Below are 16,925 nucleotides of genomic sequence, written 5' to 3' on the forward strand. Positions count from 1 at the left end.
ACTGGGTTTATTACCAAACACCACGCTAATGCAGCAGAGCTCAGGAGTGTTCAGTAAAACACAAAATCCCCCAAATATTAAATCCGATTTTTGTGCAAGTTCAGAGTAGATCAAGTGTTGCTGAATTGAGACATACATTGGCTAAATCCTTTTGTGCTGAAAAGCTTTTATTCTCTGTCACTGCCAGATTGCATTTATTAATAAATACACATTGTAAAACGCTGGAGGGAGTTTAGCAACACTCAATAAACATTATTTTGTGTTATAACATGACAGCCATACTGTTATTCCTGAACAGAAGTGGATTTGTACATTAGGACTTGGAGTGTATTTTTTAAATTAAAACTGAACTTGAGAGGGAGAACTGCTGCCGCTGGCATCTAAAGCTCAGTGTGTCTCCCTGTGTGGATCAACACTTCAACACCCTCTCCATGGCTGGGCTTTGAAACAGAAGAGTTAAAATATACACTTTCAAATGAGTCTCAAAATGTCTCACAGAATACCAAGGAGAAAATTAGAATAATAATCACCATCATAACAAGGTTTCATAGCAACACTAACACCCACAGAGGTGGCCGAAAGGTAAAAGTTGCTGCAAAGTCCTTTTCGGACCGATTATCCAACTTCCTGCTCTCCCAAGATGGAGGCCATTTCACCACTAAAAGCTTTGTCTTTCACCTCAGTATCATCTCCATGTAACTAAAGGTGCCCACCCATGTGGCTGAGTTGGTAGAGCATGGTGCTTGCAACACCAGGGTTGTGGGTTCGATTCCCACGGGGGACCAGTATGAAATAAAGGCACTCACTTAAGTCGCAAGTCGCTCTGGATAAGAGCGTCTGCTAAATTACATGAATGTAAAAATGTAACGCTGGCAATCAAATCTCTCTTCTCCCCTCTCAATTGCTCTACACGGTGCTGGAGGGAACAGAGTGTGTGTGCAGATAAATACCCAGCCTCCAACATTCAACAGCCACACAGAGCAGTGGAGAGCACGGTCAAATTAAAACCAGTGATCCTAGACAGGGCGCTGTGTAGACTACCTCATCTCGTCATATCTCTCTGTCCCTTCAGACACGAGCTGCCTGGGAGTCACTGCAGAGCCAGGCAAGGTCAGCCAACAAACACTCCCCCATCCCTCTCTCCAAACCAGTGACCTTCCCTTGTGGGAGCCAGGCGGAGGAATCTTCCAGCTGATAATTGCCTTTTGTGTCCCTGTCAGAGGGATAATGTATGGTTCTGGGGCGTCAGCTGTCTGTGTGTGTGTGTACTCTACCTCTCCTATGTACAGGACACACACATTACCGCCTGCATGAATTCAGACCTTTTATCACCAGGCTCATCCTCACCTTGAGACGGGCGGGAGAGTTGAAAAATGACACCATGAATTCTAATTGGGTCCGTGTGGTAGTGGGGGTGCTGAAGGGGGCATATTGGGTTATTCATGACTCTGCTGCTATGAAAAGATCTGAGGACAGAAAGGGCCTGTAGAGGAACAGAATGGTGGTGAATGGACTTCTCCATCACCAGCTAAACCTGGGACAGAGATAACTGTCTGTCAGGATGTAGGTTGGAGAGAGAGAGGAAGCTACCAGCTACTGTGGATACTAGCTCGCTACACCACTCTAGCCCTGGGTTGGAAAATCTGAGAAATAAAAAATGTCTGCTCCCAAGAATAGTACTTTCTGTGGGAGTAGTCCTGTGTAGCCTTCTTTATTTGAACATGTTTGAAGAGGCAGCGTGGGGCTGGTTACCTGGTGGAGGGTGTCGGCGAGTGAAGCCAGGTCTTCGCCCTGCAGCTGTTGCTGGAGCTCTTGGGAGAGACATCGCTCCTTCTGCAGCCTCTGCTCCACAGCCTGCAGCAGAACAATAAAACAGCTGTCACATACTGTATAATGCTCTGATGACTCATCATCCCCACCACTGACAGACACAAGAACACACAACATGACAACTACTACAACAGCAGCTGATTGAAGCATACAGTTCACCCAAATGAAGTCTATTAACAGGTAAGGATGTAACGGTCCACATATTTGTACCGAAACCGTTCGGTATCGGGACCTCGGTTCGGTCCGCACTGTGAACCCGAAAATCAAAGCGCTAGGCCTATAGGTTATGCCTACACTGCGTTGTATGCCTCTTGAGTAAATCTGAGCTGAATTTCTTTCAAGCTATTCCGTTAAAACAACAAGATCCTATGCGCACGTTGTAATCAAAATTAAAATCTTAATTGGTGCATTTCAAACTGTCCTTTTGTGGGGCACAGCCGGGAAGTAGTTCTGTACGATGCTGAGTGGTGGAGTCGATGAACCAGGAGGATTCTCCATCATCGTTTAAATCTCCAGTTTGGGAACATTTTGTCTTCCCAGTAGGTTACAACGACGATGGACAGAGAGAGTATGTCTCCACTGCCCAGTGAGAATAGCCTATGCAGCTACCAACACCTCAGACATCCCCCCAGTATTCCTACCACCGGAGCAAGATGGAAACGCAAAAAAAGAACACAACTTCGGTCTCCCCTCTGCATTCAAGCAGCCCTTCGCAGCTGATTTTGACCAGGCCAAAGACGTGACGAGCGATAGGTACGTTTACAGCCGCGGATATGAGCCTATTCTCTGTGGTTAAGAAGAATAGGGGGTTTCAGCACCTCGTGAAAGTGAGCGACGTTATCAACTTTGCCCCCTCGCTCTATACTAGCAAGCTAAAGCCAAAGTTGTCAATGAATTGGTCAACGCACCCCGTGTTGCGCGTCGTACAGATGGATGGACCTCCAGGGCTACAGAGAGCTGCTTAACAGTGACATCACATTACCCTGCAGTGCACCGTACTACAGACACGCCCCCTTTATGAGAGTCACACAAGTGCACATATTTTTGTCTTTGTCAGAAAACATAACATAGGCCTATACAATGTTTGAGCCATGTTTAAACGCATATTGCACTTTATTTTAGTGTCGTTGATGAGTAATCGGGTGTTTTCATTTAAGAAAATCCAAGTTGTTGTTATTTCAGATGGTGATCTCATCAGGGATTATGAATCAGAAACGGAACCGTGACTCCAAAACCGCAATATGTACTGAACTGTGGGTTTGGTGAACTGTTACACCCCTAATAGCAGGATCTTACCGTCAGCTCAACGGTGAGTTTTTCAATCTGGTTCTTCTGATTGTCTATCAGCTGAAAAAGAGCAGAGGGGCATTGTAAACGTCTGGTAGCAGCCTGGCTCATCTCTCTGTGTGACCCTGTGTGTGTTTGTGTGTGTTTGTGTGTTGTGGTGTAGACAAGGAGATACATTAGTTGTCAGTCTTTTAAAAATGACCAGATATGTCAACAAATGTCAAAGCTTGAGACTAAGCTTGAGAATGTTAAAACCTTCTGCCAGTTGGGAATAACAGTATATTAGGTAAGACAGTTGGGTTATTACTGATACACTAGATGAGGCTTTGCCTTAGCATTAAGTGTGTGTGTGTGTCTTTGTGTGTGTGTCTGCATGCATCCCTGCGTTTGTATGCATTCTGCGTCTCACCTCGGTGGTGGTGGCTTGCTGCTCCTGTAACCGTGCGTTCTCCCTCTCCAGCTCCTTCAGGTCCAGCATGGGGAGCCGGACCCCGTCCTCAAGACACTGCTCCACCTTCTCCTGCAGACTGGGGGAACCAGGGAGAGACAACGTTAAGGCATCGTCTGTCATCAACACAACCATAACTTACCAGCTCTGACTGTTTTAACACACTGTTACAACTAGAAGGAGGAGTTGCAGAGGCAGATTGTATTTTCGACCCACCTCTGTACAGCAGCCACCAGCTCCTTCTCCCTCTTGCACTGGGTCTCAATCAGGTCCTCTTTCGCCTGCAGCATGGCGCAGCCCTCCTCCAGACTCTTCTCCAGACAAGCCACTGTATCCTGCAGACCCTGGGCCTTCCCCTGACCCTCCTCCAGCTGATGGACACATACAGGAACAGAAAATTAGGACTATACACACACTATCTGTGACTGTCCCAACCACATCTCAGAGAACACCACAGGAACATATGTACACAAAGACCACTAAGACTGACCTGGCCAAAGGAATATCAGTACACACTACACACAAACCACTAAATAAAGTTGACACCGTTTGGTTCTTATTGACCTCTGGTGGCAAGATGGTGTATTACATGATTACCATTAGACAACAATGAGATTCAATTTGACGATGATTTAATTATCATTACAGTAAAGATAGACAGGGCAAACACAATAGGAGACATATTATCTTAAGGTTGACCGGAGGCTGTTAATAGCCACTCTGAACTCCCATCCCACTCTACCACTACCACTAATGCAGCCTGAAATGGCTGATCTAATCAGGTCTAATGAGATTACAGAGCTGTAATGAAGACATGCCCCCGCTCCATTACCAGGTGTTAGCTTAGCACTGAGACGCTAACTAGCAGATACGCTAGCAGGGTCTCACTATCTGGCCACGCTAGAGAGGGCAGAAATAAGGAGCTTTCTGACCAGTGACCACAAATCCAATGGACCACTAACCTTAAACTTTAACCCTCACCAGAACCGTGACTTTAATCTTAACCCTAAAACTAAATCAAGATCATACAGGCTAGCTCGTGTACTTTCTCATAATAAAAAATAAAAAAAGAATTCTAACATGGCCATCAAATAACTAAGAAGCTTTAGCAGAGATACTAGCAGAGATGTCAGTAGAGATGCTAGCAGAACCCCTGTGGTCAGCCAGCCAGACGGGACCCCCTGAGGTGGTCCTGTGGCTGGGGAGACAAATTACCTGCTGGGCCTGGGTCTGGACCTCATCGAGGGAGGGCAGGTCAGCTAGGTACTTCTCCAGGGTCTCTATCCTCTGCTGCTTTTCCTTGTTCTGCTCACTCTCCCTCAGACACTTCTTCTTCAGGCTGCTGATGTAGCGGTCACGTGTCTTCATCTGAAAGGCAGGACAAATGGTTGATTACATTCATTAGGGTTAGGATTTTGACTGGGTTGATCCGGGGTGTGGACATGAACTACATTAGGATTAGGGTTGTGGTGAGGCTGGTGTTTGTGGTTGAGGCTGGTGCTAAGGTTGATCTGTGTAATGTGCCCTTTGGTCACCTTTTCCTCCAGCTTCTTGGTGTCCTCTGTGTATTTCTGGGTGTTCTGTTTGAGGAACTCGTTGAGGTGGATGACCTCCAGCTCTGCAGCGGCCAGCTTCCGACCCAGCTCCCCGTTGTCACAGCACAGAGGACTCGCCCTATCTGGGACCTGCAGCTGGGGGTGGGGCTGGGGGTGGAGCTGGGGGTGGAGCTGGGGGTGGGGCTGTGCTACAGGACTGTCATATGGAGACTCCTGGGAAAGAGACAAGGAGACACATTAGTTGTCAGTCTTTTAAAAAGTTCCAGATATGTCAACAAATGTCAAAGAATGTTAAAACCTTCTGCCAGTTGGGAATAACAGTATATTAGGTAAGACGGTTGGGTTGTTAATGATACACTAGATGAGGTTTTATTACCTTAGCGTTAAGTAGATAGGGGTCGTCACAGCGCCCCTTCTGGCTCTGGAGGACCTGTTGCGCTTTCAGCTCATTGTCCCTGATCCGGGCATGGAGCTGTAGGATCTGCTGCTTCTGTCTGCAAAACACACATCAGACATAAGATGTCAGTGACACATCACCATTGATTACAGAAGCAGGTATACTGATATCCAAGTCATACTAACATGGGAAAACATCTTATGAGGTACAGTAAAATAAGCAGTGCCAGCTCTCTCCATTATCCATATTACACAGACAACAGGCCAATGAATGCCCACTCTGTGTGGATCATGTAGGACGATATATAATAACATCCATCTTAATGCCACTAGAGTTTATAGCATACATATGTAGCCCTGGGTACTTCTGAGTCAGTGTTGTGGACAGATGGTAATATACGGTGCTTTCTACTGGGCCCTGGTTGGCCAGTAAAACATGAAGATTAAGGCTGTGTGACAGAATCTCCACTCAGTATAAATCACTTGTCTAATATTTCTCTCTAGTGGAGGGTGGGCCAGCTGCCTGCATGCTATCCTGATGAGGCAAGCACAATTTCACTCCCCTAAACCCCCCGCCCTGAAAGAATGTCATATTTAGAATCAGCTCATAATGCTTGTGTGTAACTCTTACCTTGTCATTTTCTGCCTTTCAGCAAAATAAAAGGGGGGTGTTGATTAATGCTACTGGATCAAGGTAGGAATACTAAATGCTGTGTACCGATATACTATATTAAATCAATTGTAGTGTATTCAAGGATTAAAAAACCTTCTAAAGTTTGTAATTCCCACTTTAAAATGTCAGATTTATCGTGGCTAAAAATGTATCAACCTCTACAAACTGCACATTCATTATAATCCACATAATAATTTACATTTCCTGTTGCTGCAGGTATATTTTCCTGCTGTGAGAAACTGGTCAAATTAAGATACTACACATGTACACTGAGTTTACAAAACATTAGGAACACCTGCTCTTTCCATGACAAAGACTGACCAGGTGAATCCATGATCCCTTATTGATGTCACCTGTTAAATCCACTTCAATCAGTGTAGATGAAGGGGAGGAGACAGGTTAAAGAAGGATTTTTAAGCCTTGAGACAAATGAGACATGGATTGTGTATGTGTGTTATTCAGAGAGTGAACGGGCAAAACAAAAGATGTGTCTTTGAACGGGGTATGGTAGTAGGTGCCAGGCGCACCGGTTTGTGTCAAGAACTGCAAGGCTGCTGGGTTTTTCACATTGAACAGTTTCCTTTGTGTATCAAGAATGGTGCACCACCCAAAGGACATCCAACTTGACACAACTGTGGGAAGCATTGGAGTCAACATGGCCCAGCATCCCTGCGCTTTAGACACCTTACAGAGTCCATGCCCTGACGAATGAAGGCTTTTCTGAGGGCGGGGGGGGGGGGTACAACTCAATATTAGCAAGGTGTTCTTAATGTTTGGTATAATCAGTGTATGTAGGTTTGGTTAAGACTGCCACCTGGTGGTGAAATTAGCTTTGAACTGAATGCATTCAACTGAAATGTGTCTTGCGCATTTAACCCAACCCCTCTGAAGGAGGCATACACTTGAGAAAGTCAAACCTTGAACACCCTGAACACCCTACTGTTAACCCAACTCATGGCTAGAAACATAATGGTAAGAAACCGTTAATCCCATATCTAATGCACATAGCATCTTGTCTAATTCACTATAACACCTAGGTACCAACAATTGACCAGTCTCAAGAATGAGCAGGCTGGGCTGGGTTCAAATATGTATATAAACCCTGGATTGCAGATGCTATGTGTTGGCAATTGAGGGGCTTTGAAGCCATCGGTCGGCCATATTGTCACTCCCCAGTAGGGACAGTCCTCCATAGGAATGAATGGAATTATACAGTATTTCAATTCAATGTTTCAAGGACAAAATTATATGTATTTAAGTATTTTGTTGTAGCGGGGCCAGTAACATTAGGTTAATTATACTTTAAGGAAAATAGTTTTATATATACAGTACCAGTCAAAAGTTTGGACACGCCAACTTATTTCAGGGTATTTCTTTATTTTTACTATTTTCTACATTGTAGAATAAGAGTGAACACGTCAAAACTATGAAATAACAAATGGAATCATGTAATAACCAAAAAAGTGTTAAACAAATCAAACTATATAGATTCTTCAAAGTAGCCACCCTTTGCCTTGACTGCTTTGCACACTTGGCATTCTCTCAAACAGCTTCACCTGGAATGCTTTTCCAACACTCTTGAAGGAGTTCCCACATATGCTGAGCACTTGTTGAATGAGTAGGAATTTTTCTGTTTAGCTCACATAATACACTGAACAAAAATATATAGATTATTCTTTTTTTCATGTTTCATGAGCTAAAATAGAATATCCCAGACATTTTCCAGACCCACAAAAAGCTTATTTCTCAACAACAACAAAAATGCACAAATTTGTTTACATCCCTGTTAGTGAGCATTTCACCTTTAAATGGTATATCAAGAAGCTGATTAAACAGCATGATCATTACACAGGTGCATCTTGTGTTGGGGGCAATAAAAAAAATACTAAATGTGCAGTTTTGTCACACAACACGATGCCACAGATGTCTCAAGTTTTGAGGGAGCGTGCAATTGGCATGCTGACTGCAGGAATGTCCCCCAGAGCTGTTGCCAGAGATTTGAATGTTTATTTCTCTACCACAAGCCGCCTTCAACATCGTTTTAGAGAATTTGGCAGTACGTCCAACTGGCCTCACAACCACAGACCACGTGTATGGCGTCATGTGGGCGAGCGGTTTGCTGATGTCAACGTTGTGAAGAGAGTGGCCCATGGTGGCAGTGGCGTTATGGCATGGGCAGGCATATTCCTACATACACAATTGCATTTTATGAATGGCAATTGGATTGCACAAAGATATTTTGCCGAAATCCTGAGGCCCATTTTTTTTTAAGGTATCTGTGACCAACAGATGCATATCTGTATTTTCAGTCATGTGAAATCCATAGATTAGGGCCTGATGAATATATTTCAATTGACTGATTTCCTCATATGAACTGTAACTCAGTAAAATCAATGAAATTGTTGCATGTTGCATTTATATTTTTGTTCAGTATATCATTTTAAAGTATGCATTAATGTGTCTGTAATAGAATAAGTGTGGCAAAAATGAATGTAGACATTAATAAATGCATTTCTATAGCTTCCAAAATATATATTTTTTTACACTGGTGGGGGAGTTCCAAGATGGTGGCACGGTGACTTCAACACAGTGCCCCGAATCAGTCATCTAGTGTATATATAAATCAATGGCTGGGTTACACACTGATCCCTCCAATTCAAAGTCGGCCCAACCTTTCATGTTAAGGCCAGTCTATGTGTCGGTGCGGCAGGGTAAGTCTCTGTGCTGTGTGTCTGCTGTGTCTCTGCCTGTATTTCCTACAGTAATCTATGGGTGGGTGGTGATAGGTGACCCTGTCCTGTCCACTCCCCTCCCCTGGCACTGCCCAGCTTGTCCTGTCAGCGCCAGCCTGCCACTCTGAAAGGGGACACCTCGGACATGTGTGGCCGCATGCCGCCACACTGACATCTGCTCAAGGTCATTGAAAATATGTGTGTCTGTGTGCCTCGAGGGGGTGACAGTGACAGTGTGTGGCCCATAGAAAAATGAATGCAGTACTGCCCCATCATATCAGAGACTACAGTGCACTAACCTTCCCCTGGGCAATGGCACCCCGAAGGGAAGGGACACTTTCTCTCACAGTGCTTTTCCTACTGCGACGAACAGAGTCAGACACAGTGGTGGAATATAATGAGGTGCATAGAGACTCAGTCAGACATGTTTGCTGCTCCAGCACAATAAGACTGATTTTGGTGTGGTCCTCCTAGAATTGTTCTGGTGTGTTTTTCTCCAGGCTTAATTCATTCCCCTGCTTTGCCCAATGATTCAGTGCAGCCCTGCGCGTTTAAATGGCCTCCCTCCTCTGTGCTCTGTATTACTGACCTGTCAATCTCCAGCTCTCTCTGTCGCAGCAGACCCTCTTTGATCTTCACCAGAGTGTTCACAGGAAGCGAGGCTCCGCCCAGCATCTGCACAAGAAACATACAAGTCGATCAGCCCATTTACAATAACATCTAGTAAACAGGCCAATCCACATCATCATCAACAATATAAAGGTTTAACTAAGAGACACCCAAGCAAGCGACTCCACTAGCCAAAAGCCATTTTGCATTCATTAACTTAATGTAGTCCCTGATCTACTGTAGTCCCTATCCAAACACATGAGCCACAGCTTAATTAAAACGTTCCATCTGTTTTCAAAGCCCACGTACAACTCCACACACGGTGCCTTCACACATTCCTACAGTATATGCTGTATAACCTAGCCCTCCTCTATGCAGGCATGTGGGAGAGGGTGTTGCGGCCAGGCAGGCAGGCGGGTGTCTCTTGAACATTGCATCAGTGGGTGACTAATCTCTTGTAGCATGACAAGGCTATATAGCACAAGACTACAGTGCATTCAGAAAGTATTCAGACGCCTTGATTTTTTCCACATTTTCTGACAGCTTTATTCTAAAATTGATTAAATAAATGTTTTTTCCTCAATCTACACACAATACTCCATAATGACAAAGCGAAAACAGGTTTTTAGAAATGTTTGCAAATGTATTAAAAATAAAAAACAAATATATCTTATTTACATAAGTATTCAGACCCTTTGCTATGAGACTCGATATTGAACTGAGGTGCATCCTGTTTCCATTGATCATCCTTGAGATGTTTCTACAACTTGATTAGACTCCACCTGTGGTAAATTCAATTGATTGGACATGATTTGGAAAGGCACACACCTGTCTATATAAGGTCCCACAGTTGACAGTGCATGTCAGAGCAAAAACCAGGCAATAAAGTCCAAGGAATTTTCCATAGAGTTGCGAGACAGGATTGTGTCGAGGCACAGATCTGGGGAAGGGTACCACATTGAAGGTTCCCAAGAACACAGTGGCCTCCATCATTCTTAAATTGAAGAAGTTTGGATCTACCAAGACTTCTAGAGCTGGCCGTCCTGCCAAACTGAGCAATCGGGGGAGAAGGGCCTTGGTCAGGGAGGTTACCAAGAACCCAATGGTCACTCTGACAGAGCTCTAGAGTTCCTCTGTGGAGATGGGAGATCCTTCCAAAAGGACAACCATCTCTGCAGCACTCCACCAATCAGACCTTTATGGTAGAGTGGCCAGACGGAAGCCACTCCTCAGCAAAAGGCTAATGACAGCCCGCTTGGAGTTTGCAATAAGGCACCGAAAGGACTCTCAGACACTGAGAAACAAGATTCGCTGGTCTGACGAAACCAAGATTAAACTTTTTGGCATGAATGTCAAGCGTCACGTCTGGAGGAAACCTGGCATCATCGCTACGGTGAAGCATGGTGGTGGCAACATCAAGCTGTGGGGATGTTTTTCAGCGGCAAGGACTAGGAGACTAGTCAGGACCGAGTGAAAGATGAACGGAGCAAAGTACAGAGAGATCTGCTCCAGAGCGCTCAGGACCTCATACTGGGTTGAAGGTACACCTTCCAACAGGACAATGACCCTAAGCACACAGCCAAGACAACACAGGAGTGGCTTCGGGACAAGTCCCTGAGTGGCCCAGCCAGAGCCCGGACTTGAACCTGATCAAACATCTCTGCAGCGACGCTCCCCATCGAACCTGACAGAGCTTGAGAGGATCTGCAGAGAAAAATGGGAGAAACTTCCCAAATACAGGTGTGCCCAGCAATTGCTGCCAAAGGTGCTTCAACAAAGAATTGAGTAAAGGGTCTGAATACTTATGTAAATGTGATATTTCAGTATTTAATTTTTTATTAATTTGCAAACATGTCTAAAAACCTGTTTTGGCTTTGTCATTATGGGGTATTGTGTGTAGATTGATAAATTATATATATATATATATATATATATATATATATATATATATATATATATATATATATATTTTAGAATAAGTTGTGGCTGCTTTGCGTGATGTATTGTTGTCTCTACCTTCTTTCCCATTGTGCTGTTGTCTGTGCCCAACAATGTTTGTACCCTGTTTTGTGCTTCTACCATGTTGTGTTGCTACCATGTTGTTGTTATGTTGTGTTGCTACCATGCTGTGTTATGTGTTGCTGCCTTGCTATGTTGTTGTCTTAGGTCTCTCTTTATGTAGTGTTGTGTTGTCGTGATGTGTGTGTTGTCCTATATTTTTATTTATGTTTATTTTTAATCCCAGCCCCCGTCCCCGCAGGAGGCCTTTTGGTAGGCCGTCATTGTAAATAAGAATTTGTTCTTAACTGACTTGCCTAGTTAAATAAAGGTTAAATAAAATAAAAAATAACAAGACTATATAGCATAACAAGATATATGTGCCAGATGGCTGGGCTTAAGCAGGGCTCTGGTGAGGAGCTGTCAAAGAGATCACGCTATGCCCCTCTAACAGGGTGCTGAAAAGGTCCCATTATAAGGTCAGGTATGTCCTCGCTACCAGCTACTGCAGGAGCACAGGGCAGAGATTTGATTGTATTTGATTTTATTAGGATCTCTTTTCGTCCTCATTTGGACTAATCTTCCAAGAGTCCTTAAACATTAAAATGCAATTTATAATATGAACACATTTTCACATATAACACACTGTTACAAACAGACATACTACAATGACATATTGACCAGATAAATACTCTAACAGTCTAAAAAGATAGCTTGATTTTTCAGAGAGCTGAGTCATGTTCAGAGGCATGATCATCTTTTTAAACGGAAAGACAAAAATGAGTTTTCGTATGGAGAAATTCAGTTACTACCGCCTCTGTTTTATATGGGTCTCTGCAGTTTTCTGCCGACTGATCGTGACCCTTCATATTATAAGCTGGTCTCAGTCTCCATAAAGGGATGAATGGATTGTATGGGAGGCTGCTACATCTAAGCTGTAACATACACTGAGTGTACAAAACATTAAGAACACCTGCTCTTTCCATGACACAGGCTGATCAGGTGAATCCAGGTGAAAGCTATGATCCTTTATTGATTGTTTCTTGAGTGGATGGTCGGGGGCCGGAACAGAATTACAAATCATTTGTAGACTGCAAACTGATCGCAAGAACCCCAAACAGATATAATATTTGACTAAACATAATTATTTCAAACATTGCTTACATTTGTATACGATCACATGTATCTCTCTATTATGCGTGGGAATACTTTGGAACAGATTTTTATAATTACAATCTCTTGGAGCTACAGTCTTTTATGTCCAACAATAAAAAATTAAAAAATGTAGTGATGCACCTATATGACATTTTTGGCCGATACCAATATCCGATATCTTCCTTGGCAAAAAAAACCAAACTGATACCGATAACCGATATTTAACATTTTAGCGGCCTTTTAAGCATTCTAGTACAGTTAAATAGTTAACACACACACATGGACGCAGCGGTCTAAGGCACTGCATCTCAGTGCAGAGTCGTCACTACAGTCCCTGGTTCGAATCCAAGCTATATCACATCGGGCCGTGATTGGGAATCCCATAGGGCGGCGCACAATTGGCCCAGCGTCGTCCGGGCCGTCATTGTAAATAAGAATATGTTTTTAACTGACTTGCCGAGTTAAATAAAGATTACACCAATTACCAGTAAAACAAAATCAAAACCTATTTCTTTCACTTACTTTCTGTGCTGTTTCATTGTTCATTTGTTCAGTAGTTTCATTCTCAACCAGGATTTCTATGGAACGCCGTTTGGGTCTTTGCGTGTCAAAGATACACGCCAAATAACACAAATTTTCGTGTCAAATAAGCTTGTTGACCAATCAGGATCTGAATATGACTGCACGTCAAATAATACATTTTTTACGTAGTTGTTACACATTGATTACACTATCACTCGTATTTCATATGTCACAACGATTCATCGATACGTATGCTATGATGCTGGTAAAGTTGTCTCGCGCACCTACAGTGCTGGTCATTAAAAAAAAAAGCTAGCTCATGCAAACAATGTAGTTCTTCCCCCAAAACATAGCAAAACGACATAATCTGTTTCAGTAGCTATAGTTAACTAGCTAACTATATAGCTAGGTGTCATCATCTAAAATAACCCTAATTTTTAAGACAGTTCTTATTTGATTAGTGGTGGTCGGACCCAACTATGTGAAGCTAGCCACAATAAGGATTAGCCACAATAGTGGACTTTGCGGTTAGCCTTCAAAATAAAAGTATGGCATAATTATATTATTTGTATTAATTTGGATCACTGTCAATTACATACTTTTGTTTTGAAGGCAAACCGCAAATTCCCCTATTGTGCCTAATCCTTATTGTGGCTAGCTTCACAACATATAACCCGGTCCGGTCGAGGCTCACTAGCCAGATGAAGCTTGCTGGCTGCTTATAACTTTAGCATTGGGCAACAGGTTTAAGTAGCTGGCTAGCTATTTATTTTCATGAACTGAAGTTCAATTTCAATAGGCGAACAATAAGTGGCAACATAGCTACTCACAAGGATTCCTAAATCATTGCTAAGAATAATGAAAATTATTGCAGTTTCTACTGGTCATTATTTTCAGGCTGGTTGTATTTGGTGCTAGCTAGGTACCAAGCTAAAGCTAGCTACCCCAGAAGTTGCGGTTGAACAAATTATGCTTTATTACTAACGCGGTATTGTAAACACATCGTTCGTGGCCGGTGTTTGCTTGTTTGCAGACTTTTTTGTACAGCTTTGACAGTGCTACTGTATCTTTTTTGACATGCAAAGACCCAACGGCGTTCCATGGTATATATGTCGTGAAGCTAAGAGCAGTGACGCTATTACTGTGTAACTCCGGTAGGGTAACATCTGAAAAATAACGCACCGGTGCTCGACCAGTCAGCGAAAGCCAACATCATCCACGACAGAGAACGGTTGATTGTCAAGGGCAATGAATTCCATTATCTTGGCTTTAATGGATTTCACCTTTGAGTTGTCTCGCTGAAATGTTCTTACTCTTTCAAATGACTGCTCGACTTGTTGACTGCTCGATCCACACAGCAGACATTGTGGGCTAGGTTAGGAATGCTGTGTTGCACGTGTAGCCCAAAACTTTACGTGGCGTCATTACGTACCTCTTAAATAGGTATGCACGGTAGCTTTGACATCGGTTTTTGACATCGGCGTTAAACTAGACATCGGGCCGATACCGATGTTGGTATTTTTAGCTAATATCGCCCGATTCCGATATGTTCACTGATATATAGTGCAACCCTAAAAAAATAGTATTTATTTTTGCACTGAAAACCACCATGGGCTGCCAGTTGGGGAACCCTGGTGTAGATGAAGGGAAGGAGACCGGTTAAACAAGGATGTTTAAGCCTTGAGACAATTGAGACATGGATTGTGTATGTGTGCCATTCCGAGAGTTAATGGGCAAGACAAAATATGTAAGTGCCTTTGAACAGGGTATGGTAGTAGGTGCCAGGCGCACCGGTTTGAGTGTGTCAAGAACTGCAATGTTTCTGGGTTTTTCACACTCAACAGTTTCCCGTGTGTATCAAGAATGATCCACCACCCAAAGGACATCCAGCCAACTTGACACAACTGTGGGAAGCATTGGAGTCAACATGGGCCAGCATCCCTGCGGAACGCTTTCGACACCTTGTAGAGTCCATTCCCCGACACTATTGAGGCAATTCTGAGGGCAAAGGGGGTGCAACTCAATATTAGCAAGGTGTTCCTACACTCAGGGTATAGCTCAACAGAAACATTTAAAACCCTAGAAAATCCCACAGGTATCCTGATATGGTGGACTGGACATTGTGTCTACAACACTAGGATCTCGTTCTGACAACTGTGGTGGTCTGGCAGTCATCATCCACCTCAGCCTTAGTAGCCCTAGATGCTATGGTGCTATGTGCACAAAAAATGCACATCAATAACATGGATCCTGGACACATAATCACATTCTTCATTTTACAGCGCCTCTTATCAGATGTGTGTAACCCCTCAGTAATCTTCTCTTTAAAATAATTCCAGTGACGGTCAGACTTTGAGTTAACCTGCCTGCCGCCAGGTTATAAATACCTCTCCTATTAATGCCCTCCCCAGCAAACCGGAAACATTACCAGGACATTAGCTAACATTCCCATTAAAGCGGCAATATTTGGGCGACCCGACATAATTCACGTAGAAATGTGCGTTATAGATCTGTCATTCTCATTGAAAGCAAGTCAAAGAAGCGGTAGATCAGTTATATGTGCGCTATTTCTATGCTTCCCGTTCTTAAGTTTTGTTTTTTATCTTTAACTTTGGTTTCGTACACCAGCTTCAAACAGCTGAAAATAAAATATTTTTGGTTATGGAAAATATATTTAAAAGCGGGTAAGATGGTACAATGATTGTCTACACTATACTTTATTTTTTTTGTCACAAACTGAAATTAGGCTAATTATTAAAAACATTTTTTAGAAAAATACAATCATTTATTATTAAATCATACAATCACTACATAAGTGCACCTTTAAGTTCTCGTTAGGATTCTATCTAACATTAGTATGACAACATCCCCAAAACATTCAAAGAATGTTTTTGATAACAAAATGTTTTAAACGGAATGATCTCCTAAAACTCACTAAAATGTATGCACAACCACTACAGAACATTCCCCGAATATTCTTATTAGGTTTCCTGGTAATGTAATAACACAATGTCCCAGTAATGTTTTTAGAACATAGTGCCGCAAACAAAATGTGGGGAACATATCTTTTGTGATGTCCCCATTCTGTTCCCACAAACTAATGAAACATTCTGGGAACCTTTAAAGTACAGACAAAATGTCTTCTGGGGCATTCTTGCAAGATCAGGTGAAAGATTTAAACAAACATTGTATAATCATAAGCATAACTGGACAGTGTTTGTGTTATGAGAACATTTAGGTTAACCTAATGAATGTTGTAGGAACATTCACAGAACCAATTTTGGTTTGCTGGGAATCAGCTGTAGAGCTTTTGTCTCTGTCTCTCTATTCCCCCCCCCCCCCCCCCCCCATGAGGCTATTCTGTAGTGACAACAAACAAGAGGTGGGGAGTTTCCACAACACTGAGCAGCTGTGTGAAGAAGCCAGGACAGGCCAGGGTAAGTCAGACCAGGATAAGACAGGCCAGGCCGGAGTAAGACAGGCCAGTGGGGCCCACAGGGGCTGGCCTGAACTCTGTCTGGGTCCCACTGCTGGCTTTGGCCCTCTCATCACAACACAGACACACAGCCGGCCTGGGACAAGGCTAAAAACATACGTCAATGCTCGTTAGCTCTGACAATATCGGCAAGCATTAGTGTTTACGTGTTTCGCTGCAAAGGAAACAGAGGAAAGCCCCAACTCCCTTTTGTTTTAGGCTGGTCTAAATAGAGTGTAAATAC

The 16,925-nt window shown here is 43.2% G+C and overlaps 1 protein-coding gene across 2 annotated transcripts in view; it reads right to left on the minus strand.

Annotated features, from left to right (window-relative positions):
- Positions 1–16,925, minus strand: part of LOC115174838 (centrosomal protein of 85 kDa-like) — a 91,044-nt gene that overhangs the window by 5,273 nt on the left and 68,846 nt on the right. For both annotated transcript variants that reach the window (XM_029733770.1, XM_029733769.1), the window contains exons 4-11: positions 9,512–9,597; positions 5,498–5,615; positions 5,101–5,334; positions 4,781–4,933; positions 3,782–3,936; positions 3,527–3,644; positions 3,127–3,177; positions 1,753–1,854 (exon numbers count right to left, since the gene is read on the minus strand). In XM_029733770.1, coding sequence (XP_029589630.1) covers positions 1,753–1,854; positions 3,127–3,177; positions 3,527–3,644; positions 3,782–3,936; positions 4,781–4,933; positions 5,101–5,334; positions 5,498–5,615; positions 9,512–9,597 — 1,017 coding nt within the window. The remainder of the gene's footprint in view (positions 1–1,752; positions 1,855–3,126; positions 3,178–3,526; positions 3,645–3,781; positions 3,937–4,780; positions 4,934–5,100; positions 5,335–5,497; positions 5,616–9,511; positions 9,598–16,925) is intronic.

This window comes from Salmo trutta, chromosome 35 (assembly GCF_901001165.1).
Source record: "Salmo trutta chromosome 35, fSalTru1.1, whole genome shotgun sequence".
Lineage (NCBI taxonomy): Eukaryota > Metazoa > Chordata > Actinopteri > Salmoniformes > Salmonidae > Salmo > Salmo trutta.